Source organism: Scaptodrosophila lebanonensis, unplaced genomic scaffold, assembly GCF_003285725.1.
Source record: "Scaptodrosophila lebanonensis strain 11010-0011.00,11010-0021.00 unplaced genomic scaffold, SlebRS2 tig00000085-arrow-pilon, whole genome shotgun sequence".
Lineage (NCBI taxonomy): Eukaryota > Metazoa > Arthropoda > Insecta > Diptera > Drosophilidae > Scaptodrosophila > Scaptodrosophila lebanonensis.
In genome coordinates, this window is record NW_022060564.1 from 1303755 (window position 1) to 1322780 (window position 19026).

A 19026-nucleotide genomic window follows, 5' to 3' on the forward strand; every position below is an offset into this window, starting at 1 on the left:
CTGTGCATGTGCATATTGTCGCTATCCGTGCAAACCATACAAAAGGCTAAAACAAAAACAAGAGCAATGTAGCACACTGAGAATTGATTAGAAATTCATATACGTAGCGTGAGCGTGACGGGTGGCAACAACAACAGCAACAACAATAACATAAATAATGCACAAAATGGTTAAAATATTCTTCAGGTAATTGGCATTAACAAACAAACACACACACACAACCAGACAAAGCGGCCAGCAGCACCAACAACGACAACAACAACAAGAGGCTGCGGCTGCCGTGTCTGCTCTTTGCTCTTTTATACTGCGTTTTTATTTTTATGAATGACGTAAGCGTGGCGACGGCACCGCTACAAAAAATAAAAACGACAAAAACAATGGCACTATGGTTGCGGTGCGCCCTGTTGTTGTTGCTGCTGGTGTTGTTATTGGTGGTGCCTTTGCCAAAAAAAAGTAAAGAGGGCCCACAAAAGCCAAAGTGCTGCCCTCATAGACCAACAGAGCGGATACGTGTGTGTGTGTGTGAGGCTTCTGAGAGCGCAAGCCACACATGCAACACAAAAACACAAAAAGCGTCGTTCGTTTTTTCTTGGAAAACGTGCTTGTTGGCGCTCTCTCCCTACAGAGAGCCAGTTTGGGGCCGCTCTCTTTGTAATTTTTACTATTATTTCTTTTTTTGGTCAATGACCTAAGCGCTCTCTTCACTGGCCGTTAGTTTTTTGCGCGAGTATGTGTGTGTGTGTGTGACTCAAATCTTTGCAACATTTCATTAAATTGTTAGAAAAAGTTTCGAAAAGTTGTTTATTATTGTTTATCATGCGAAAAGAAAAATAGAAAAAGCGTGCAAGGTTAATTTCGCTTGCCGTTAGTTTGCCGCTCTACACAAAAAAAAAATAGAGCGTGGAACCTTGATTTTTCGCACACATGTGAATTATTTCGTTTTCGTATTCGTTTTGTGGCACATTTCGGCAGCGAGCGGCTTTTTAAACAATGCAATAAAACAGACACCTTCAAGGCAACCAAAAACAATGCAAAATGTCTTAAATGTTTACTGAAAATTGACTTATTGGTCTCAATTTGAACCATTTTGGATTCGTTTACAAACTGATTTAGGAACGCCTCAAACTAAACATATTTCGGAAAGAGATTTCATGTACAGTTCATTGTTTTTAAAAATCAAAAGAAATTCAGTTCTTTCTTGCCATGAAATTTAAATACATATCCCATAAATTTGAAGAACATGCAAATTTGTTTGAACAAAAATAAAAATAGCTGCAACCTTTGAACTGGTGTAAACACATTTTGCAACTCTGGTAGAGAAGAATGACCTTTAAATAATGGTCTTGGACCGAAAGAGGCCTCTACACTATTACCTCGAGATGCGAATCATTTCTAATATCGGTATTTCAGCATTATTTATGACAAATATGATTAATATACAACAATTATTTTGAAATTATTGTTATTATGTTATATGTATATTGAATTAACAATATTAGACATTTAAACACACTTGATTAGTTATTAGAGAGACGTTTAATTGTAATTTAAGAAAGTATATCTTTCGGATACTCAAATGAAAATGAAATATTCAACATTCCACATCATTTTCTTCATCGTCCATGTAATATGATGGCATTTATACTTTTTTCAATACATAAACCGTATAAAATAAAACAGATACATATTAGGAATTTTGGAACCAATGTTTAATGTTCTTCAATTTCTCTAAGGGCTAGTTTCATAGTCAAGTCCTTTCACGATTCATTATCTGTGATATGAGTTGTAAAGGAATTAGTTATAGGGAACTCTGACAGCTTCTGCACGCTATCTAAACAATTAGGCTTTATGCGAAAAGCTCCATAAATCTGATTCAAGGTACTCCACAATATCCACAGAACCTAATGCTTTGACTCATCCACGCACTGGTTGTATTTCGACAATAAAAGCGAATAAACTTTGCACTTAAATGCGATAAACACGGAAACATGTAATGTTGATAAATTTTAGCAAAAATAAAATTTCATTAATAAACATAAACAGCGGACTGACAGTGACAGCGACGCAAAAAAAATTAAATAAATATTTTTGCAACCATATTAAAAACAAAAACAAAACGAAATTCCGCCAAGCGATTGTAAAAAGTGAAAAACAATTACGACGAAAACCACAGTTGCTGTCACATTTGTTTTTGTTTACGGATGCTTTGTGTAACAGAATCTAAAAGAGCGCCAAATCGAAAGAGAGCGGGAGAGCGAAAGAAAGCCATAAAGGTAGAGTGCGTTCAGTGTGTGGGCGTTTTATGGCTCTCCAGTGGCTGTGCTTTCCATTTTCTTTATACGGCAGTACCAGCCAAGCGTTGCAAATGTAAACAAGCAGAGCTGTAGGAACTGGCATAAATAAATAAATAAACTTAAATAAATATAAGTATAATTACACGCAATATGAGCTTAAAGTAGCACAGAAAAGCAAATGCTTCTTAGTTCAAGAAAAAAAGTAAAATAATTTTAATTAAAAGTAAACAAATAAGAAACTTTAATGTTAATATACAAATATTTAGCAAAAGAAATTCATGTTGTGCTGTAATAATAAATCGAGTTGTTGAATTCTTTGAATATATTTAAACATATTAACCGCAAATAATTAAAAACATAAAATCGTTCAACAAAAAGCTATAGTTATGTAGGACTTTTTCTTATTATGAGTTACATTAAATCAAATTTTACCACAAAGTATAAATATACTAACTACTTTTAATTTCATTTAACTAATGAATCCAAATCATTTTTATTTCAAACGAATGCAGGCTTGATTACGTCTCTTTTTTCAACTTTTTGAAAAATAAATGGTGGACAAAAATTAAACCTCAAATGAAGCTTTCGAATTAAACAATTTGTAAAAATTATGCTATATATTAAGCATTTGTTTGAAATCGTTTCAGATCATAACGATTTGTCGTTCAGATGATATTTGTTTTTATAGCTATCATACGTTTAATATTTACAGACATGTCCGAAAATTTGTTTGTTTCAATTTCTGTTCCATTTAAAGATAAGACAAAGAATACATTAAGAATTCAGAACTGTGCTCACGGCTATGTATATTAAAATCAAGATTCAAAATTATTAAAATATGTACATTTAACAAAACAAATTAGTGCACAAAATTTGAGTAATTCAAAGCGAAACGGAAACAAAATGCAATAATAAGAAGCAGTATGAAAGAAGAATGTTGCCATAAAACTGAAGGTCGTATTTGTTTGCGAACGCACGCACACGCGCATAAGTGTTCTGGCTTTAAACAAATATCGCGCATACGCCGCGTATGCAAATACATTTTATGGTCGAACGTATTTATTTTTGCCTTTTATGTCGCCCCACAGATTTTTATGTATATTTATGCATATATGTGTGTGTGTGTGTTGCTTTTATCTACGACACATTTTTGCGCTTATCTATTGTATATACATATATAGTACATATATATGTATAATAAGTATATATGTACCTAAATTTGATTGAACTGTTGTCGCCTAAAATAATTGTCCAATGCTTATCAGCAGAGCAAAAATAACAAACATACGTGTATTATATGTGTATGTATGTGTGCTATTAAGACACACACACAGACGCACACTCAATTTGTCAATCAACTGACAATCAGTTGCCAATCAACTCATGTAGACTCTGAGAGAGCCGCCCAATGTCGTCTATATATGTTTTATTATCACGAACAGTTTATGGTAGATCTGTTCGGTTTTAAAATATTATAAGCTACAGACTATCTGTCGATTTGATGGCTCGTTTAGAAATTAAAGCGACCGTATAAATATGACGAATAGAAATTATTTGCAAAAGCAATTAATTTAAGCATAGCTGATTAAAATCTTTAACAATGTAAGTTCTTTTAATGCCAAACACTTTTGCTTTGTTTATTTTGTGAACTATTTGCATACCGATTGGCTTTATTTACTTTATTTTCTCAGCTGAGCTGGCTAATTGTTCTGAGTCACATTTAAGCCGAATTGGCCTCAGATCGTCGCTCCTATGAAATAATTCTAAGCTCTTCTTCAACCCATTCAGTGTCGTCTCCTATCGATGAGGCTTGCCTCATCTCTGTTCTGTTCAAAACATAAATCACTCGAAAAGAATTCACGTATAAGCCATAAAATAAAATTGAGGCTTTTAATTAGTCGCCAACCAAAACTATAAAGCATATGCAATGCGTCAGTTCAAAAGTCCGCAATTACTAGATCATTAGGGAGCTCACGAAGAATTGTTGTAGTTACATAGGAGCACTGAACCATTATAGACTGTCCTTATTCATATGCAAAGCAAGCAAATCAGATATAGGCTTATTTATGAACTTCTTGAATACTCTTATGCCGTACCTACATGAATTGTAATTTAACTGAATTTAAACAAATTTAAAGGCAAGACACTACCTTTCCAAGTACGAAACCAGTTTAGATTCTACACATAATTCCGCCAAACAAATATGAATACAATTCTCATATTTAACATTCAAGGGTACTGCAAAATGATGGAAAAATGCATCATGGTTTACAAGAAGAACTCAAATTGTCTTTTTATCCAGTTGAGTAAAGCCAATGATGCCATTCTCAAGTCTCTAGCTCGCTTTGCATAGTTTGTTATTAATTATCCGCATTTATCCGAGGCCACAAATCATAATGTTTAGGCCACACCATACACACTTTTAATAATTGCTTAGCAATTTTTAGTCATTTCGATAGCTAGATAGACAGATAAATAACGACAATATCTGGCAAAGCCCACACAAATGGCATCATCGTCGAAATGCTCATAAAAGGCGCGCACATGTCAACATCAAGTGTGCATATTTTTGGCCAAAATACAGGCAACTACTATATAAGAAGATATATGGTATGAGGTATTAAAATTGTGCGCAAATCCATTTGAGTTTTCGCTAGAGAAACAAGTGCCAAGAGCGAACCCTGACACACATTATGCCACACAACAATTTGTTAGTAACGCCCTCTTTTCTGTAGTCAAACCGTTTTTTATATTTCTTTAAACATTTGAAAAAATATGTTGCTGCTTTTTATTCATTTTTGTTTTCTTCATCATGCCATTCACCTACACGCGCGCATAATCTCATTTCGAGTAACGCCAATAAATTTAGGATTCGAAACAGAAAACAGACAACTATGTATGTACGTATACATATATCCGTCATATATAGGTTGTCTGTCCCAATATGTATGTACTATATATTCGGCATGTCGTCTTTAATGTGGGCACACAGAAGCAATAACAACAACAATAGGAACACCTACAAACAGCTGTTGAGAATCACACGAAACAATCGCTAAAACGTTTGTGGCTCTACATAAGTACTATGTGTGTTCTACTATAATGTCATTGTCAGTGACTGGTTTTGCATATTCTGTCTATTAAAGAACCAGCTGTGCTAAGCACTCGATGTATACACGCCCCTATTTCTTGGCCTTATCAACAACTCACCTTATCGGCTTGACCGTTAGTCATTTGAAATGACTTTAATCGAACCCAACATTTCACGAACATGAGTAACCCATTAGTTCCGATATACATATTTAGCTACCAATAGGGAGTATGCAGGTCGCTTACTCATGCGTATTTCCTATCCAAGACATGATATAACACTAAGATATGTTGCAGAATTTTTTTATTTCAATGACTTTCTTTGCATTTGAAGTCGAAGAAAGCACCACAATTCGTTGTTTGTCGCACACAAAAAGAGAAAGCTCTGCACAGTGGGCTGCAATTGTCTAAACTTGCGGCGAATAGCCAAGAAATATGATTATTTTAAAGGATCTCCTGAATAACGGATTATTTCGAAACAGTTCAAAACATTCACACATTATTAATCAGGGTGTAGTCAGGCAGCTACGGTTTGCCCGTCCCCTCATTCATCTGAGAATTACAACAGCTACAGTTTCCCCATTTCATATATTTCTTATGACTTTAGTTCGATGCAATCTTTCCGCGTTGAAAAGATAGAAGTATTGAATGAAATTTTAATTTTTTAATTAATAATTTAATAATTTTATTTTTTCAACAGTTTTTTAGAGAGATTGTATTATTCTCCATCGAACCAATTTTTTTGATCAGTATTCGTTATCTAAATTCTTAAATCTTATTTCAATCGTTTCTGTAATGATTTTATACAAATTTATATTAGATATTCTGTAGAGTTTTATGCTTCATGTGATTCACAAGTTTCTAGGAGTTATGGAAGTAACTTCCTACATCTAAGCAACGTATTCCTATATAATAGACAGTGTTTTTAAATTGTTAACCAGAAAATAAGTTGAGTTATTTATAATCGAAATACATAAGTTTCAATCGCCTGTTTTGTTTTCACATTTTAATTTCATAAATCAAACGAAATCCCCTTTTTTTGTAAGTTTCTTCTATTATTTTTTTCCATTGTGCTCTACATGCCGTGTGAATTGTTTGTATAAGACTCATTTTTTCGATATTTCAACAATCAGAGAAGCCCACGCGTCTTCAAGACATTTCAAAAGCAGCCAGCCAGCCAGCGGCCAAAAAGTTTGATTGAATGTTTGTTTTGAGGCACGGCGACGACGACGACGACAACAACAACAAAAACACTGTGAAAATGGCACATTGTGCGCGAACTAAGAGCTGGCGTCTCTTTGTTCTCTCTTAGTCCAATTGTGCGCTCTCATCCTCTCTTGCGGCCTCGTTCGGGCAAGCGCTGATCATCGCACCCGACCCGATTGGGCGCTTCGAATACTTCTGCGCGCTGCGCTTTGCCTCGCATTTCATTCGGCTGCGTTGGGTCGGCGCGTTCACAACGTTGCGTATACGCCGTGTGTGCTTCTCATTTGGCTGCGCTTCGCCTGCGAGCAACTTCCGTTCGTTGTTGTGGTTATAAAATCATTTCTAAATTTATAAAACAGCATATAAAATAGTGTGTACACGCGCATACTTAGGTATATAGTACATATTTATAAAAACGTTTGTGTTTTTTGTTGTCCGCACGTACTCGCGCGCCTCCTAACTTGAATTAAAAAATTGTTTGTTGCGCACGAAAAGCATATTTACATTCAAATATTTATTGGACAACAGCAACAACAACAACAACAACAAACACGCCAAATACCCACACAGTTAAAAGTGACTTCCAAAGTACGCAATTTGTGTATATAGACGATGAACATCTTATATACCCCCATAAATATTTAGTCAAGAATTTAAAAATATTGCGTTGCATTTTTTTGTCGCTTTTTAAAAACAAAAACATTGTTTATTCTTTAGTTGAAAGTGAAAGCAGCGTCTATGAGATGTTGTTGCCGGCACGTTTAAAATATATTTTAAGAAAATAAAATGGATAAAACGCAAGACAAGTTATGCTAATCATACACACGGATCATAAGACATAGCAGATGCAAAAGAAATAAATTCAGTAACGTAACGGCATTAAATTGAAAGCAAAATGCGGGCCAAAAGTTTTTAAACTTTTGCCCAACTAAGACCCACACGGATAAATACGGATCGTACTGGATAATAACGGATAGAAATTGTTAATTTATTAATTGATGAGTTTCGATGAGAAACAATTGTGCTGCTTACAACAAAGTCGCTAAAATGCGTCTCCAACAACGGTATAGCAGCCCGGCAACACAAACGATTGGCAACAACAGCAGCAGCAACAACAACTCTAGCAGCAGTCGTAATAATAAAACTAACAATCAGCGTGCGAAGAAGCTGAGCCACAACAATAACAACAACAACACCCTTGCTAACGGCAACAACAAATTGCGTGCAACAAAAAACGACAACAACGCCACAATGCGAACCACATTGGTAGTAAATACACCATTCAACAACCATCCCATGTCGGTGGAAGACTTACCCGTGCAGGAGGAGACGACGACGGAAGTCGAGCTTCGCACCACAGCCTCCTCGCATTTCCGGCTTTTCAACACCCTGCGCAGTAGTTCGACTTCGGCCATGCTGGTCGATCCCGGACTTTCGAATATGTTGTGTACCAGACCCCGCACCTTAAACGTTAACAACTTCTGGCAGACGCCGCCACACACAACAGAAATATTCATTAGGTATGTTCTGCTCCAATTCCTTCTTGGCTTTCTTTGGTTGCGGTTGCTAACACAAATTCATGGTAACTGGGATTACTAACAACTAACTCTGGTTTTCAAATCTACAGAGATACAGGTACTACGAAGCTATAACAGTTTATATGCAAAAGTATAGTTATTATTGCCTTCCCCTATATATTTTTCCCATTTTACAATAAAAATAATATTGTAAAATATATTCTTTTCCGTACATGCACCATTGCTAAAAATTCATGAGAATAATTATGGGTCTCTTTGGGGGCACTTATAATGATAATTTTACGCCCCCAATAGCTGTTGATAATTGTGTCAAAATTTAAATATTTCCTTTTTACAATAATAGTCAATTTTGCAAAATAATTCATTTCGAATAGCTGAAGGCCTTGGAGCTAGCGCTATATCATCTAAGTTAGTTTAGTTGTGTAAACTTCTCTATATTTTATAATAATAATTCATTTCGAAGCAAGATCAAATGTTCAGATCAAATTCAAGTTATTTAACTTTTTTTTTCAATTATGGGTTACAGAAATGTTCTATCAACCAGTAGCCTCAGGACTTATTTACAAAAATATTCAAGATATAAGCCTCAAGAAGACAATCAACTAACAAAAGATAAATCGTCTATTTGCAGTACTGAAAACATCAAAAAACGAGCACAAATATTTATAAACAAATACCTATCTTTCTCCGAAATTACCATGTTCGTTAGAATCGTGCGAGTTTAAATACAATCTCAGCTAAGTGCTTAAAATCTATTTGATAATACTCCAAGATAATCCAATATTAGGTCAGCAATCGTTTAGCACCCAGTTGTGACTTCAGACTTTAAATAATAAAATGCGAAATGAGCGGCTATTGAAATATAACACTTGGTGTAATGTAAGTTAAGATCCAAGCAAATATTACGTCTTACAGATATTAAACATTATATTATATCTGTAATCTAAAATATACATCTGACGACATTATAAAATTAAAGCAATAGAAGAATTTCCCTATACAAGTATATAGCTCCTGTTTTAGACGTACTATAGATCTTGAGGAAATTTCTGTTCTCAGCAACCGAGGAGATGACACACCTCTATTTCCTTGCTAAAATATAATTTATATAAATCTACAGCCTCTATAAAATGACAGAACTTGATTTCCTGCCTAAGAAATAGTTATTTAGGATATATCTTCTTCTTTGTATGAAATCAATATTGTTGCAAATCATTGACCGGAGACAAGGAAGCTTGAAAGAATCATTTATAATCAATTATCATTCAGTAAATCAAAAAGATTCGAATTGAATTGTTCGTTCCTATCTTGCAAAATAAATTGTTGACGTCTTCAGAGTTATATTGATTGTTATCATCATGTTTGTTATTTATGACATAATAAACTGTCTTTATGTTTTCACGCCTATAAATGGAAAATATTAACAGCTTATCGGCTGTTCTCCACATGAGTCAGCATACGAGGCTTCCTTGTTTGCTTCTTCCTTAATAAACTTAAGCTGGAACTTCTTTCCACTGTTATAAAACAATTAATTCCTTTTATCCGCTATAATAACAATTACGCTTATAATCTAGATGGTTGTCTGCAAGAAATAATCAGCTGGAAGTGTTGCTTAGAGTCCTTGATTATTTTATCTTACTCTACAAATGTATCTTTGTACTCAAATATGGGCGCAATTTTGTTTATCCTACACAGCTATCGTATTTGACAATCCTAAGCGACTTCAGGAAATTATTTATAACGGTCATCCGGTTTTATCCGCTAATGCCAAATGTCATAAAAAGCTGACTAATTGCATATTCCCATTACGCCATCAGTTGAACAGAATAAGAAATCATGCCAATTTGAAAACTTCACTTTTCTTTTTATCCATTTGGATAAAAGTTGATTGCATTGTAGCATCCATTGAAGCGTATTATATTCATGTTCATGAATGAAATCAGCATTATTTTATAAAGGGCTGTTGATTGAATCTGCAGTATCTCGACCATAGTCCGCCGGCCTGCTATAGTCTAATTATCTGCGAAACGCCTCGCCTGCTCCTCTGCTCAAAATTCTCAATGTGTTTGGCTTTCTTTGTGCGCGTTTCGTTGCACAAAAAATAATAATAATAAAAATAAAAAGAAAGAAAAGAAAAGAAATACAACGGCGGATTTTGTCATCGTTATTTTAAAATTTATACATACATTTGCGTTTTCTTCATTTTATTTTCTTTGCTCAAAACAGACACTAAATATACATATTCAATTAAATGGCAAGGCGTTCTCAGAGTGCAAAGACATTTTACTGATCTATATACATATACTATATATGTAATATACAGTATATATATGACGATGTGAGCTAGTGTGAAAATTCAATGAACTTGATCTTTCTGGCATTTTGCAAAGCAACGCGCGTGCATTGCATATTTTTCCTCAACAACCAAGCGACCAACACAAATGTAATAAAATAAATTGGATTTAAATTTAAAATAATAACAAAGCATTAACATGTCAAGCTTGTAAGCAGACAAGCTGCCGTTCGTGTATTGTTGTTATTGCAATTGTTGTTATTTATCTCAATTTGCGTTTAATAAAGTCATAAATAAGGCAACGAATTGTCACATTTATTGATGCCTGCTGGGCTCACGATTTCGCAGCAGAAATTGTGGAAAAGAAACGAAAGACTTCAATTAATCAAGAATCTAAATAAACGTTGTCTCTCTTCGTCTTTCGCATGAGAAACCTAATTTTAGAGCTGGCTCCAATCAATTTTTTTGTGGCGCTGTGATTTTGTTGAACAAGTTAGAGATGTACATCGTAATGGATAGATGTTTTTGTTTATTTTTGTAAACACTATTTATTTGTGTTTTATTTGTTAATTTTCAATCAGCAGCGATAAAATTTGTAGCTTAGTAGAAGAAAGAAAGGAATGCAACGAAAATATAGACATTCATTTATCAATTAGCTTTCTAGCCTTAGTGTTAAAATTTGCATTAATTGATTGCTTTTTATACTAATTGTTATTGAAAATACAAATTGTACTTGCAGTTAATAATATGTAAAACAATAATAAATAATCTTCACGTTTTCAATTATCATAGTTTTGGTTCAATTAAAATTCAAAATTTAAAGAAAAGTAAGTCGTGTGTTAAATGAAATTTTCAATTAATTAAATTTTAGTGGAAGCTCTGAAGAGCGTTTCTAAATGTAAATACATTCCTTTACAGGAAGTCAGCTCCCTGATTTCTTTATAATTAACAAAACAGCTGTACTTGTAGGAAACATACATAATTATTATTACGATCTTATCCTAATAGCGTTTTGTTCAGCAGCGATGCTCCTCGATATTCCTCTCTGTTTGTAATTGAACTCCAGATACTACTACAACTATCATAGCTTTGTGCAGAATTTCTTGGTATGAACAAACCCCTCACGTGTCCAGCATCATCTCTGCATCGAACTCCCATCACTACTACAGTTTTTTTTGAACTCACTCACTCACGTGTTCATTCATTGTATAAGATGTTTGTTTTCAGGGCACACTCGAGTTGCATTTGCAGCTGGGAGCCCCGTTTGCTAATTGTTTAGCTTTTTGTAGGAATTGATATTGCATTGCGTCAGCAGTTTTTGGTGTGTGTAATAAAAGTGTTGCCCAAACGCTCAATAAAAAGGCAACTAATTTAACCTCATAAATCACAGCACTTTGGCATAAATGTTACTCACACACACACACACACACACACACACACACACACACATTCGCGATTTTAAATTAAAAGGGTTGTGCGTGTGTGTGAGTTTGCTTTTTAATGTCGCCTTAATTCAATTGTGCACTTGTCTGCGTCGTCATCAGCAGCAGCAGAATCGCAGTCTCTTCGCGTCGTCTCATTTCATTCATGCATCAATAAATCAAGCATTGACCGCGTCCGGCGGCCACTGCCTTGTCACAATTCGCCATTTCCTTTATATGTTTATCAAAGGCAATTCAATTAAACAAAATGCCGCATTCTTTGTCAATTGTTTTTTTATGGTTCCTTTTACTACACACACATTGTTGTTGGAGTGCATTTATCTTTTTATTTAGTTTATAACTACTAGTAAATGGAATCATATTTTATTTTGCGTCGTTCTATTATGCTTTATTTTTAACTCGATTATGACACAATACAATGGCCCACAAGCAGTGACCGCAATGAAAACAATTCCACAAACGATCTCCAATTAATTTAATTAAATACTAAAGGCTGTCTTGGCAGGCACTTAACGTGTTGGGTTAGTAATTAAGTATTTCTGTTTCTGTCTAAAGGCAGTAAATTCAAAAGTCTAAGACTGCACTCTTACTCATTGCGAATAAAAAACTAAGTTAAGCATATCTGTTAAAGTTTATTTCGATTTCTTAGAAACCTTACTTAATGGTAATTTGTTTTTATTTAAAGTCACAAAAGTGTGCCGAACTACTGCATCTAGGATGTCAATTCCTATTAGGATGGTTAAAGATATAAGAAAATCAATTTCTATAACTTTGGCAACACTTTATATATAATTAGCGGCTTTGCTGATAAAACGGATAATTAAACCAAATTAATTTCATAGGCTGTTTAGTTGCTTAGTTCAACAAATAATAGCTTCTTAAGTATTATTTACAACCAATAGCTATGCAGATAAAACCAAGAGCTCAACCAAACACAATTTTAAGCGTGTTTAGTTTCGAAAAAGAAGAAATAATTACATTACGTGGATTAAGTGGATAAGCAAAACTTAAATAAATTCAATCGCTTCAAATGAAGCTGGGATTTGTATAACTTTTCATTTTTCTTTCGATGTACATTTCTCTATACCTAATGTTAATCACGAGGAATGTAACCTTCATTAGGCAAAACCCTAGAATTGCTTTTAAAAGTAACGTCATCGCTTTTTATAGAAAAAGTTGTTTTATCCGTTGATACTCGTACTTATCCGCTCAATACTTTTACTCGAAATCAATTAGGCAAATTCAAAAGCTTTACAATGTGTCAGAAGTGAAGCATACAAATGAGCTTCCATTGCGGAACTGCACCGCCAAATAGTTAATAAATAATAATTAATGTGCTGGAAAATCATTAAGCGGCAATGTGCTTAAATTATTCATTGACTTCTCAATCGACATAATCAACAGTAAATCAAATGTGTGCGCATGTGGGCGGCGAGGAAGAATGCAAAATGTTGGAAAGTTGCTCGGAAAAATGTAAACATAACCAGTGTATCGCATAACGAATGTTTACGAATACCATAAACTTATTAATACGCGTATGAATGAGCGCCGTGCAATTTATACCTTGTTGTTATAAACGGCCAGCAACAACATACAACCACTGAGCTAATCGTTTAAAAATAAAAACAATAAAGTGGAAAATAATAGAAACTGCAAACTGCAGCTGCACCGTCACCTTAAAATAATTGCAAACATTCTGCCATTCTCACATGAAGAACTTGATTGTGTTCGCAAACTGTGGATGTGCGAATCCATTCCATTGCGAGAACTAGTTCAGTTGCCGCTTGAAACAGTGCAGATAAATTATAATTCGTGGCTTGAGCGATTGTATTTCAAATCAATATAATTATTAATTTTCCAAATCCAACTTTGAATTTCCAATTAGATAAACGCATTTGTGGGAGCCAAATTGATTTTACTTAATAAATGATTAGGATATTTGATTACAAAAAAGTAAGAAAATTAAGTTTAAAACCAATTTGATTGAAATTTGTTATTGTACGTATTTTAACACATTTTTATATAGTTTCTTATTATAATCAGAAATCCATAGATTCCTTATTATTATATCATCATTAGTTAAACATTCGTGTATATTTTTGATTATAAATTTAAAAAGTTAACGTTAGCGAAAGTATATCTCTGAGCAAAATGAAATGGGAACTTCTTCAAACTTAAATAGAACTATCTAACTAATAATATTATGTGTGAATGAGAAGCTGTGTTTAAGACTCAGAAACGATTGCTCAATTAACCGAACAAGCTCGGACTGACTCAACTCTTCTGCTGGAATCTATGGCAAGCACTCGAACAATGCGAATGCATATCAATCAAAGTGTTATACAAATATGTGATGTTCCGGCAAGATAATGCGAATATGGCAACAATGCATTCGTATTATATGACAGTTAGATATGCCAGTCGGCAAATACAAATAGTTTGTTCCCAATATGCGTGATGTTGTCACCTTTACAAATAATTAAAGCTACACACATGCTTACGAGTACAGTAAGCCGATGCGTGTCTGGCATTCGCCAGCAAATCAAGGCATAAAAACTATGTGTAATTATTTACCAATTTTTATGAGCAATGCAAAACTTAATTGTTGTCTATGGCTATGGCTATTTTTGGTCTAAACGATGTTGCCGTCATGGCTGCTAAAAGTAGTTGCCCACTTAATTATATAGTATAGTATTTGTTTGTATAGACAGCTTTTGTTTATGCTCATATGCACCTCATTTTCATGGTCTACATTATTCATTGCCATAATTTTTATGAGCATTAAACAAAAGCGCTTAAATATTTGCGCCCGTCGTTTTATTTATGCGCTCTCGCTTCTAAAAATAATCGCCTAAGTCGAAGAAAGTGTGAATTTTGGAGGCCGAGCGCACAAATGCGTTGGTGGTGGCTGCTGAGGCTGCTGAGGCTGCTTCACTCTATAATTTGCAGAGCAAATATGCGGCAGATAAAATGAGAAATACTTATAGCATATGTATAGTATATATCGCAAATATTTAAACAACAAGCAAAATTGTTGCAAAAATTAAATTTATGTATCACATTCAATCATGTGAGCGCCATAATATAAATACAAATAGCATATATGTATGTACTATAATGCCAAAATGTGGTCGCTTAACAAACAACAACTGGATAAGACGTATACATAATTCTGTTTGGTTTCTGTCATTCTGAATGAAATCTTCATGTCTGTCATGCATTTAACGATAGCGATTAAATCTATCTTTAGGACGCTTTCAGCTGCGCTTTTTAAATACTTAATGATGGTATCTATAATTTACGTTTTTCAAAACTTTTTAGCATGTCATCATGAGCTGAATTTGTTAATAAACTATTAAAGGTATGGTCGGACACGCACATAATTTGTCAAATTTCAAAAGTATGTCATATCAGTTCCATTGCTACATCAAATGATGGCTTCATGCTAAAACCAACCTCATTTGCACCTACACTTCATTGCCTACTAATAACACTTAGACGAAATTGTGTGCAAACTATTTGCATGTCTGAGCCTATTTTTAATTTGTTAAACATTTCCGCAATATAGAATCTAACAAATCTACAAACAACCTATGGTTAAATCAGTTTCATCTTCTATAGACTGAAAGATTCATCTGTAAAATATCAAGATTATCTGAACTGTTAAGTTATATCTTCATTAGTCCTCCTTTGAAGTTTTCAGAGTATAATTGCCCTTCATATCAACTACCTCTTAATTGGAACTCTATGACCTCACAACAGACAGACAGACAGACAGCAGAAGTGATTGACTGCTCCTCACTCTGTACACCTCACCTGACCCGCATGCACACCTCGTCAATTGTTGACTCATGTACTCATTTCGCCAATTCGATTTGCATTCCCCCATTTGACGTGCAAAACATTCATACAGTAAATACTTCCTACAATGATTCTGAAGGGAAGATTTAAAATAATGAGACAGCGAAACGTTCAATATTCAATAGGGCTCCAAAACTCCATAAAGACTGTTCTCTTCAGTTGTTTCGTAGGGCTTATGAGCGGCACCATTTTAGGTTTATCTTCCCACTCAATGGGATCTAAATTCAAGTGCGAATAGGCCCTTCTATAACTGGAATGAGTGCCACAAATCAAGGTTTGTCGAAGTAGTTGCGTCTTTGTTGTCGATCGGGTAGGGCCTGTTTACTAATCTTGCACAAAAGAGAGGCCTGCCCGTCCGATTTTTATCAGATCAGAGGTAAGGAGTATAGAGGGAGGGAGTGACAAAGCGTTGATCAAATAAAATAGCACCCACTCAGCATTCCGTAATGCGATCGAAATGCTTTCGATTTGCCGTCATTCACCAAAATAATATTGCACGCCATTTAAGGCCCCGGGTTTTCTTAGTCCACTCTAAGTATTTCGTTTGTTCTTGATAGGCTGGCTGGTTGGCGGCACATGTAACCTATTTATTTTTGAAATGTTGACCTCATACGCACTCTCGAACACACGCGAGAAGGCCGTCGGCCTATGGCGTGCGGTCGGCTGCATGGGCGTAACAGCAACAACAACAACACCAACAAAAGTGACAGCAGCCAAATGTGGCGATGACAACTTCATTATGAGTATTAGTTGTATGTGGTCTGACAGACTGTAGGCTTGACATGCTCAGTGCTTTGTTGTGAACCGACAAGCCGTGTGACTGTGTGTTAGTGAGTCGCTATCGATACTTTCAATCAGAAAACGATAATTCATGACATCATCAAATACTACACGACTCAGCTATAGCAATGAGTATGAATGTTAAATACAAATGCAATCGACTGAAATACACCCTACGTATATTATACCATCGATTACAATCCCAAGCACTTTCTAATCTTTGTCAGTCAGCTTATTTAAGCTAATTTCTTGACATATCAATAATTCGAAATAAACTTGTATTGCAGAACTGTTTGAAGTATCTGAACGCAACATTTGATAGCTATAGGGTACCTAGTTCCTGAATTACGTGCATTCATACAGACAAACAAACAAACAAACAGATCTTCATTCCGCAGCGTTTCTCTGAAAATTTTCTTACTGCATGTCTCACACATTAATTTAAAAAGAGAACACCCTTTTGGTTTTAGTTTAATATCGCAGTCTGTCACCGGTTGAATGCCTCGCTTAATTATTAATTTAACACGGTATTAAGCAAATGAACCATTCTATGGTTGGACAGACCTTGCCTCTGCCGCCCTGTAATCGCTATAAATACACAAATACACACACACACATACTCGTCTAGTAGATGTGTAATAGGTCTGCTATAATCTGCCATGACATCAAAATTCGTTTACTACTTCGCTTTGTTTTGCTTATGATTTTCTTAAGCTTCATTGGGCGCACATGTTGCATGTTGTCGTTCTTGTTGTTGCTGTTGTTGTTTTTGTTATTATTATTGTTGTTGCTTTTATTGTTCTTTGTATTGTGTAATTATTAAGACTTGTGGGAAAACGTCGCTATTGCGCAGTGCAAGCAACCGCATTCAGTTGCCCGTGTGCGCCCAGAAAGTGTGGTTGTAAAATCATTCCTCTCTCCAACCGCTGTTGAATCTTTGCGGTTGTTTATCCTGTAGATACGAATAAATTGTGCTGAGCTGTAAAAGTTGTGAATTGTATTTGTGGTCATTGCTCATGGAATATTGTTAATTTATAAACCATTACCATTACTACCCTATATTTGGATTTATTAAATATTTGGACACAGCATTTAATTTTAATGGTAAGACGATACAGCGTCTATTTAATATTCAAATTCTCCAGTAACTCAAAAACTAAGCATATCCTACAAAAATATAGTTTTATAAAACAGAAATATTCGAATGGAAAACAAATAGATTTAAAAACAAATCCATTAACTGTAGAAATGTTTGATTTAATATTTCAATTTTGCTTATAAAAAAAAATTCCACGCTTTGCCTTACTTTCTTGTTCAAATGCTATTAAATACATAACAGATATTTACATAACGAATTTACATAATGAAACATACATAAAGAATGAAGATTTGAAGACAAAAACTTGTATGTTACTCATCCGTCTGATCAGCCCATAAATTCTTGTTATGTGTCCACATTTGTCCTATTATGCTTAGTTGGCTTTTACTATAATTTACAATTTAGTTTATAACTCAAAGACGTTGTATAATCTCAAGGCCATTTGGTGCATTTCAATTACCCCTTCGGCTCCCCTATCGCTCGCTCTATCTAATGGTTGCCAAACAAACTGACACAAATAACTTATTTCTTTGCGTTCCAAGCGTTCAGATTAGATTACCGAAACGATAGCTATAGCCATTTAAAAAAAAAGTGATTGACGACAAAAATCCATTTGAAATCATACTTGTACAAAAAACGATCGAGTCAATTAAACTTCGTCCAGTCGACCATCGACACCTTTTGGCGTTCCAGGCCCAGCGAAAAAAATAAATAAATAAATGAATTCGAAATACTTCCATATGTTTACCTAACAAAACAAATGATTTCTAAGTGATATCATAGCTGCGCTACAGTTTTTGGAATACGGCGCATGTGAAATAAATAAATACAAAATTGGAGAGCAGAATTGGAAAGAGTGGAAAAAAGTTGTGTATGTAACTTAAAAATAAATGTTGATGTCACAAATAAACCGAAATAAAGCGAATGAAGCCAACGAGCGACCGCAAAAGGTTATAGGACAACGACATTGTAATGATGCCGAAAGCCAAGCAAAGTGAATATAATACTCTAGAATAGAAAAACTCTTGTAAGCTGTTGTTGTTCGTACGCTTTTAACTGAACGATGACGATGACCAGCAAAATGATGACGTTATGTCTTTCAGTTTTGTTTGTCTACCAAAAAGAACTAACCAGCGAGCAGCTTAAATGGCAGCCTGTCGTCTGCCAGACTACCAATGTTTGTGTTTATAGTCTAACTGCTTTCTGTGAAAGCTTCGACTTGCCGCATTGTCTGCCCATTTAACATTATAACGTCGTGTTTGCGTCCCGTCTATAAATAGTCTGCTTGTGTAGGAGCCGGAGTGTTGTCAGAAGTAAGGGAGCGCCTACAATGGCATTAGAACAGCGTCAAAAATCAACACACAATTGGGCAGATAGTAAGTAACTAAATTGTCGTAGGTTGTTGATTATGTTACGGTTACTA

The 19026-nt window shown here is 34.8% G+C and overlaps 1 protein-coding gene across 4 annotated transcripts in view; it reads left to right on the forward strand.

The window, feature by feature from the left end:
• The window catches only part of LOC115626365, a 31537-nt gene continuing 12511 nt past the window's right edge, over positions 1-19026 (forward strand). Inside the window, exons 1-2 of one of the 4 annotated variants that reach the window (XM_030521717.1) lie at positions 1-186; positions 7308-8110. In XM_030521717.1, coding sequence (XP_030377577.1) covers positions 7599-8110 — 512 coding nt within the window. In that variant the 5' untranslated portion in view covers positions 1-186; positions 7308-7598. Of the gene's footprint in view, positions 187-6965; positions 8111-17510; positions 17609-19026 lie in introns of those variants that run through there. The other 3 variants (XM_030521719.1, XM_030521716.1, XM_030521720.1) reach the window with 3 other exon arrangements.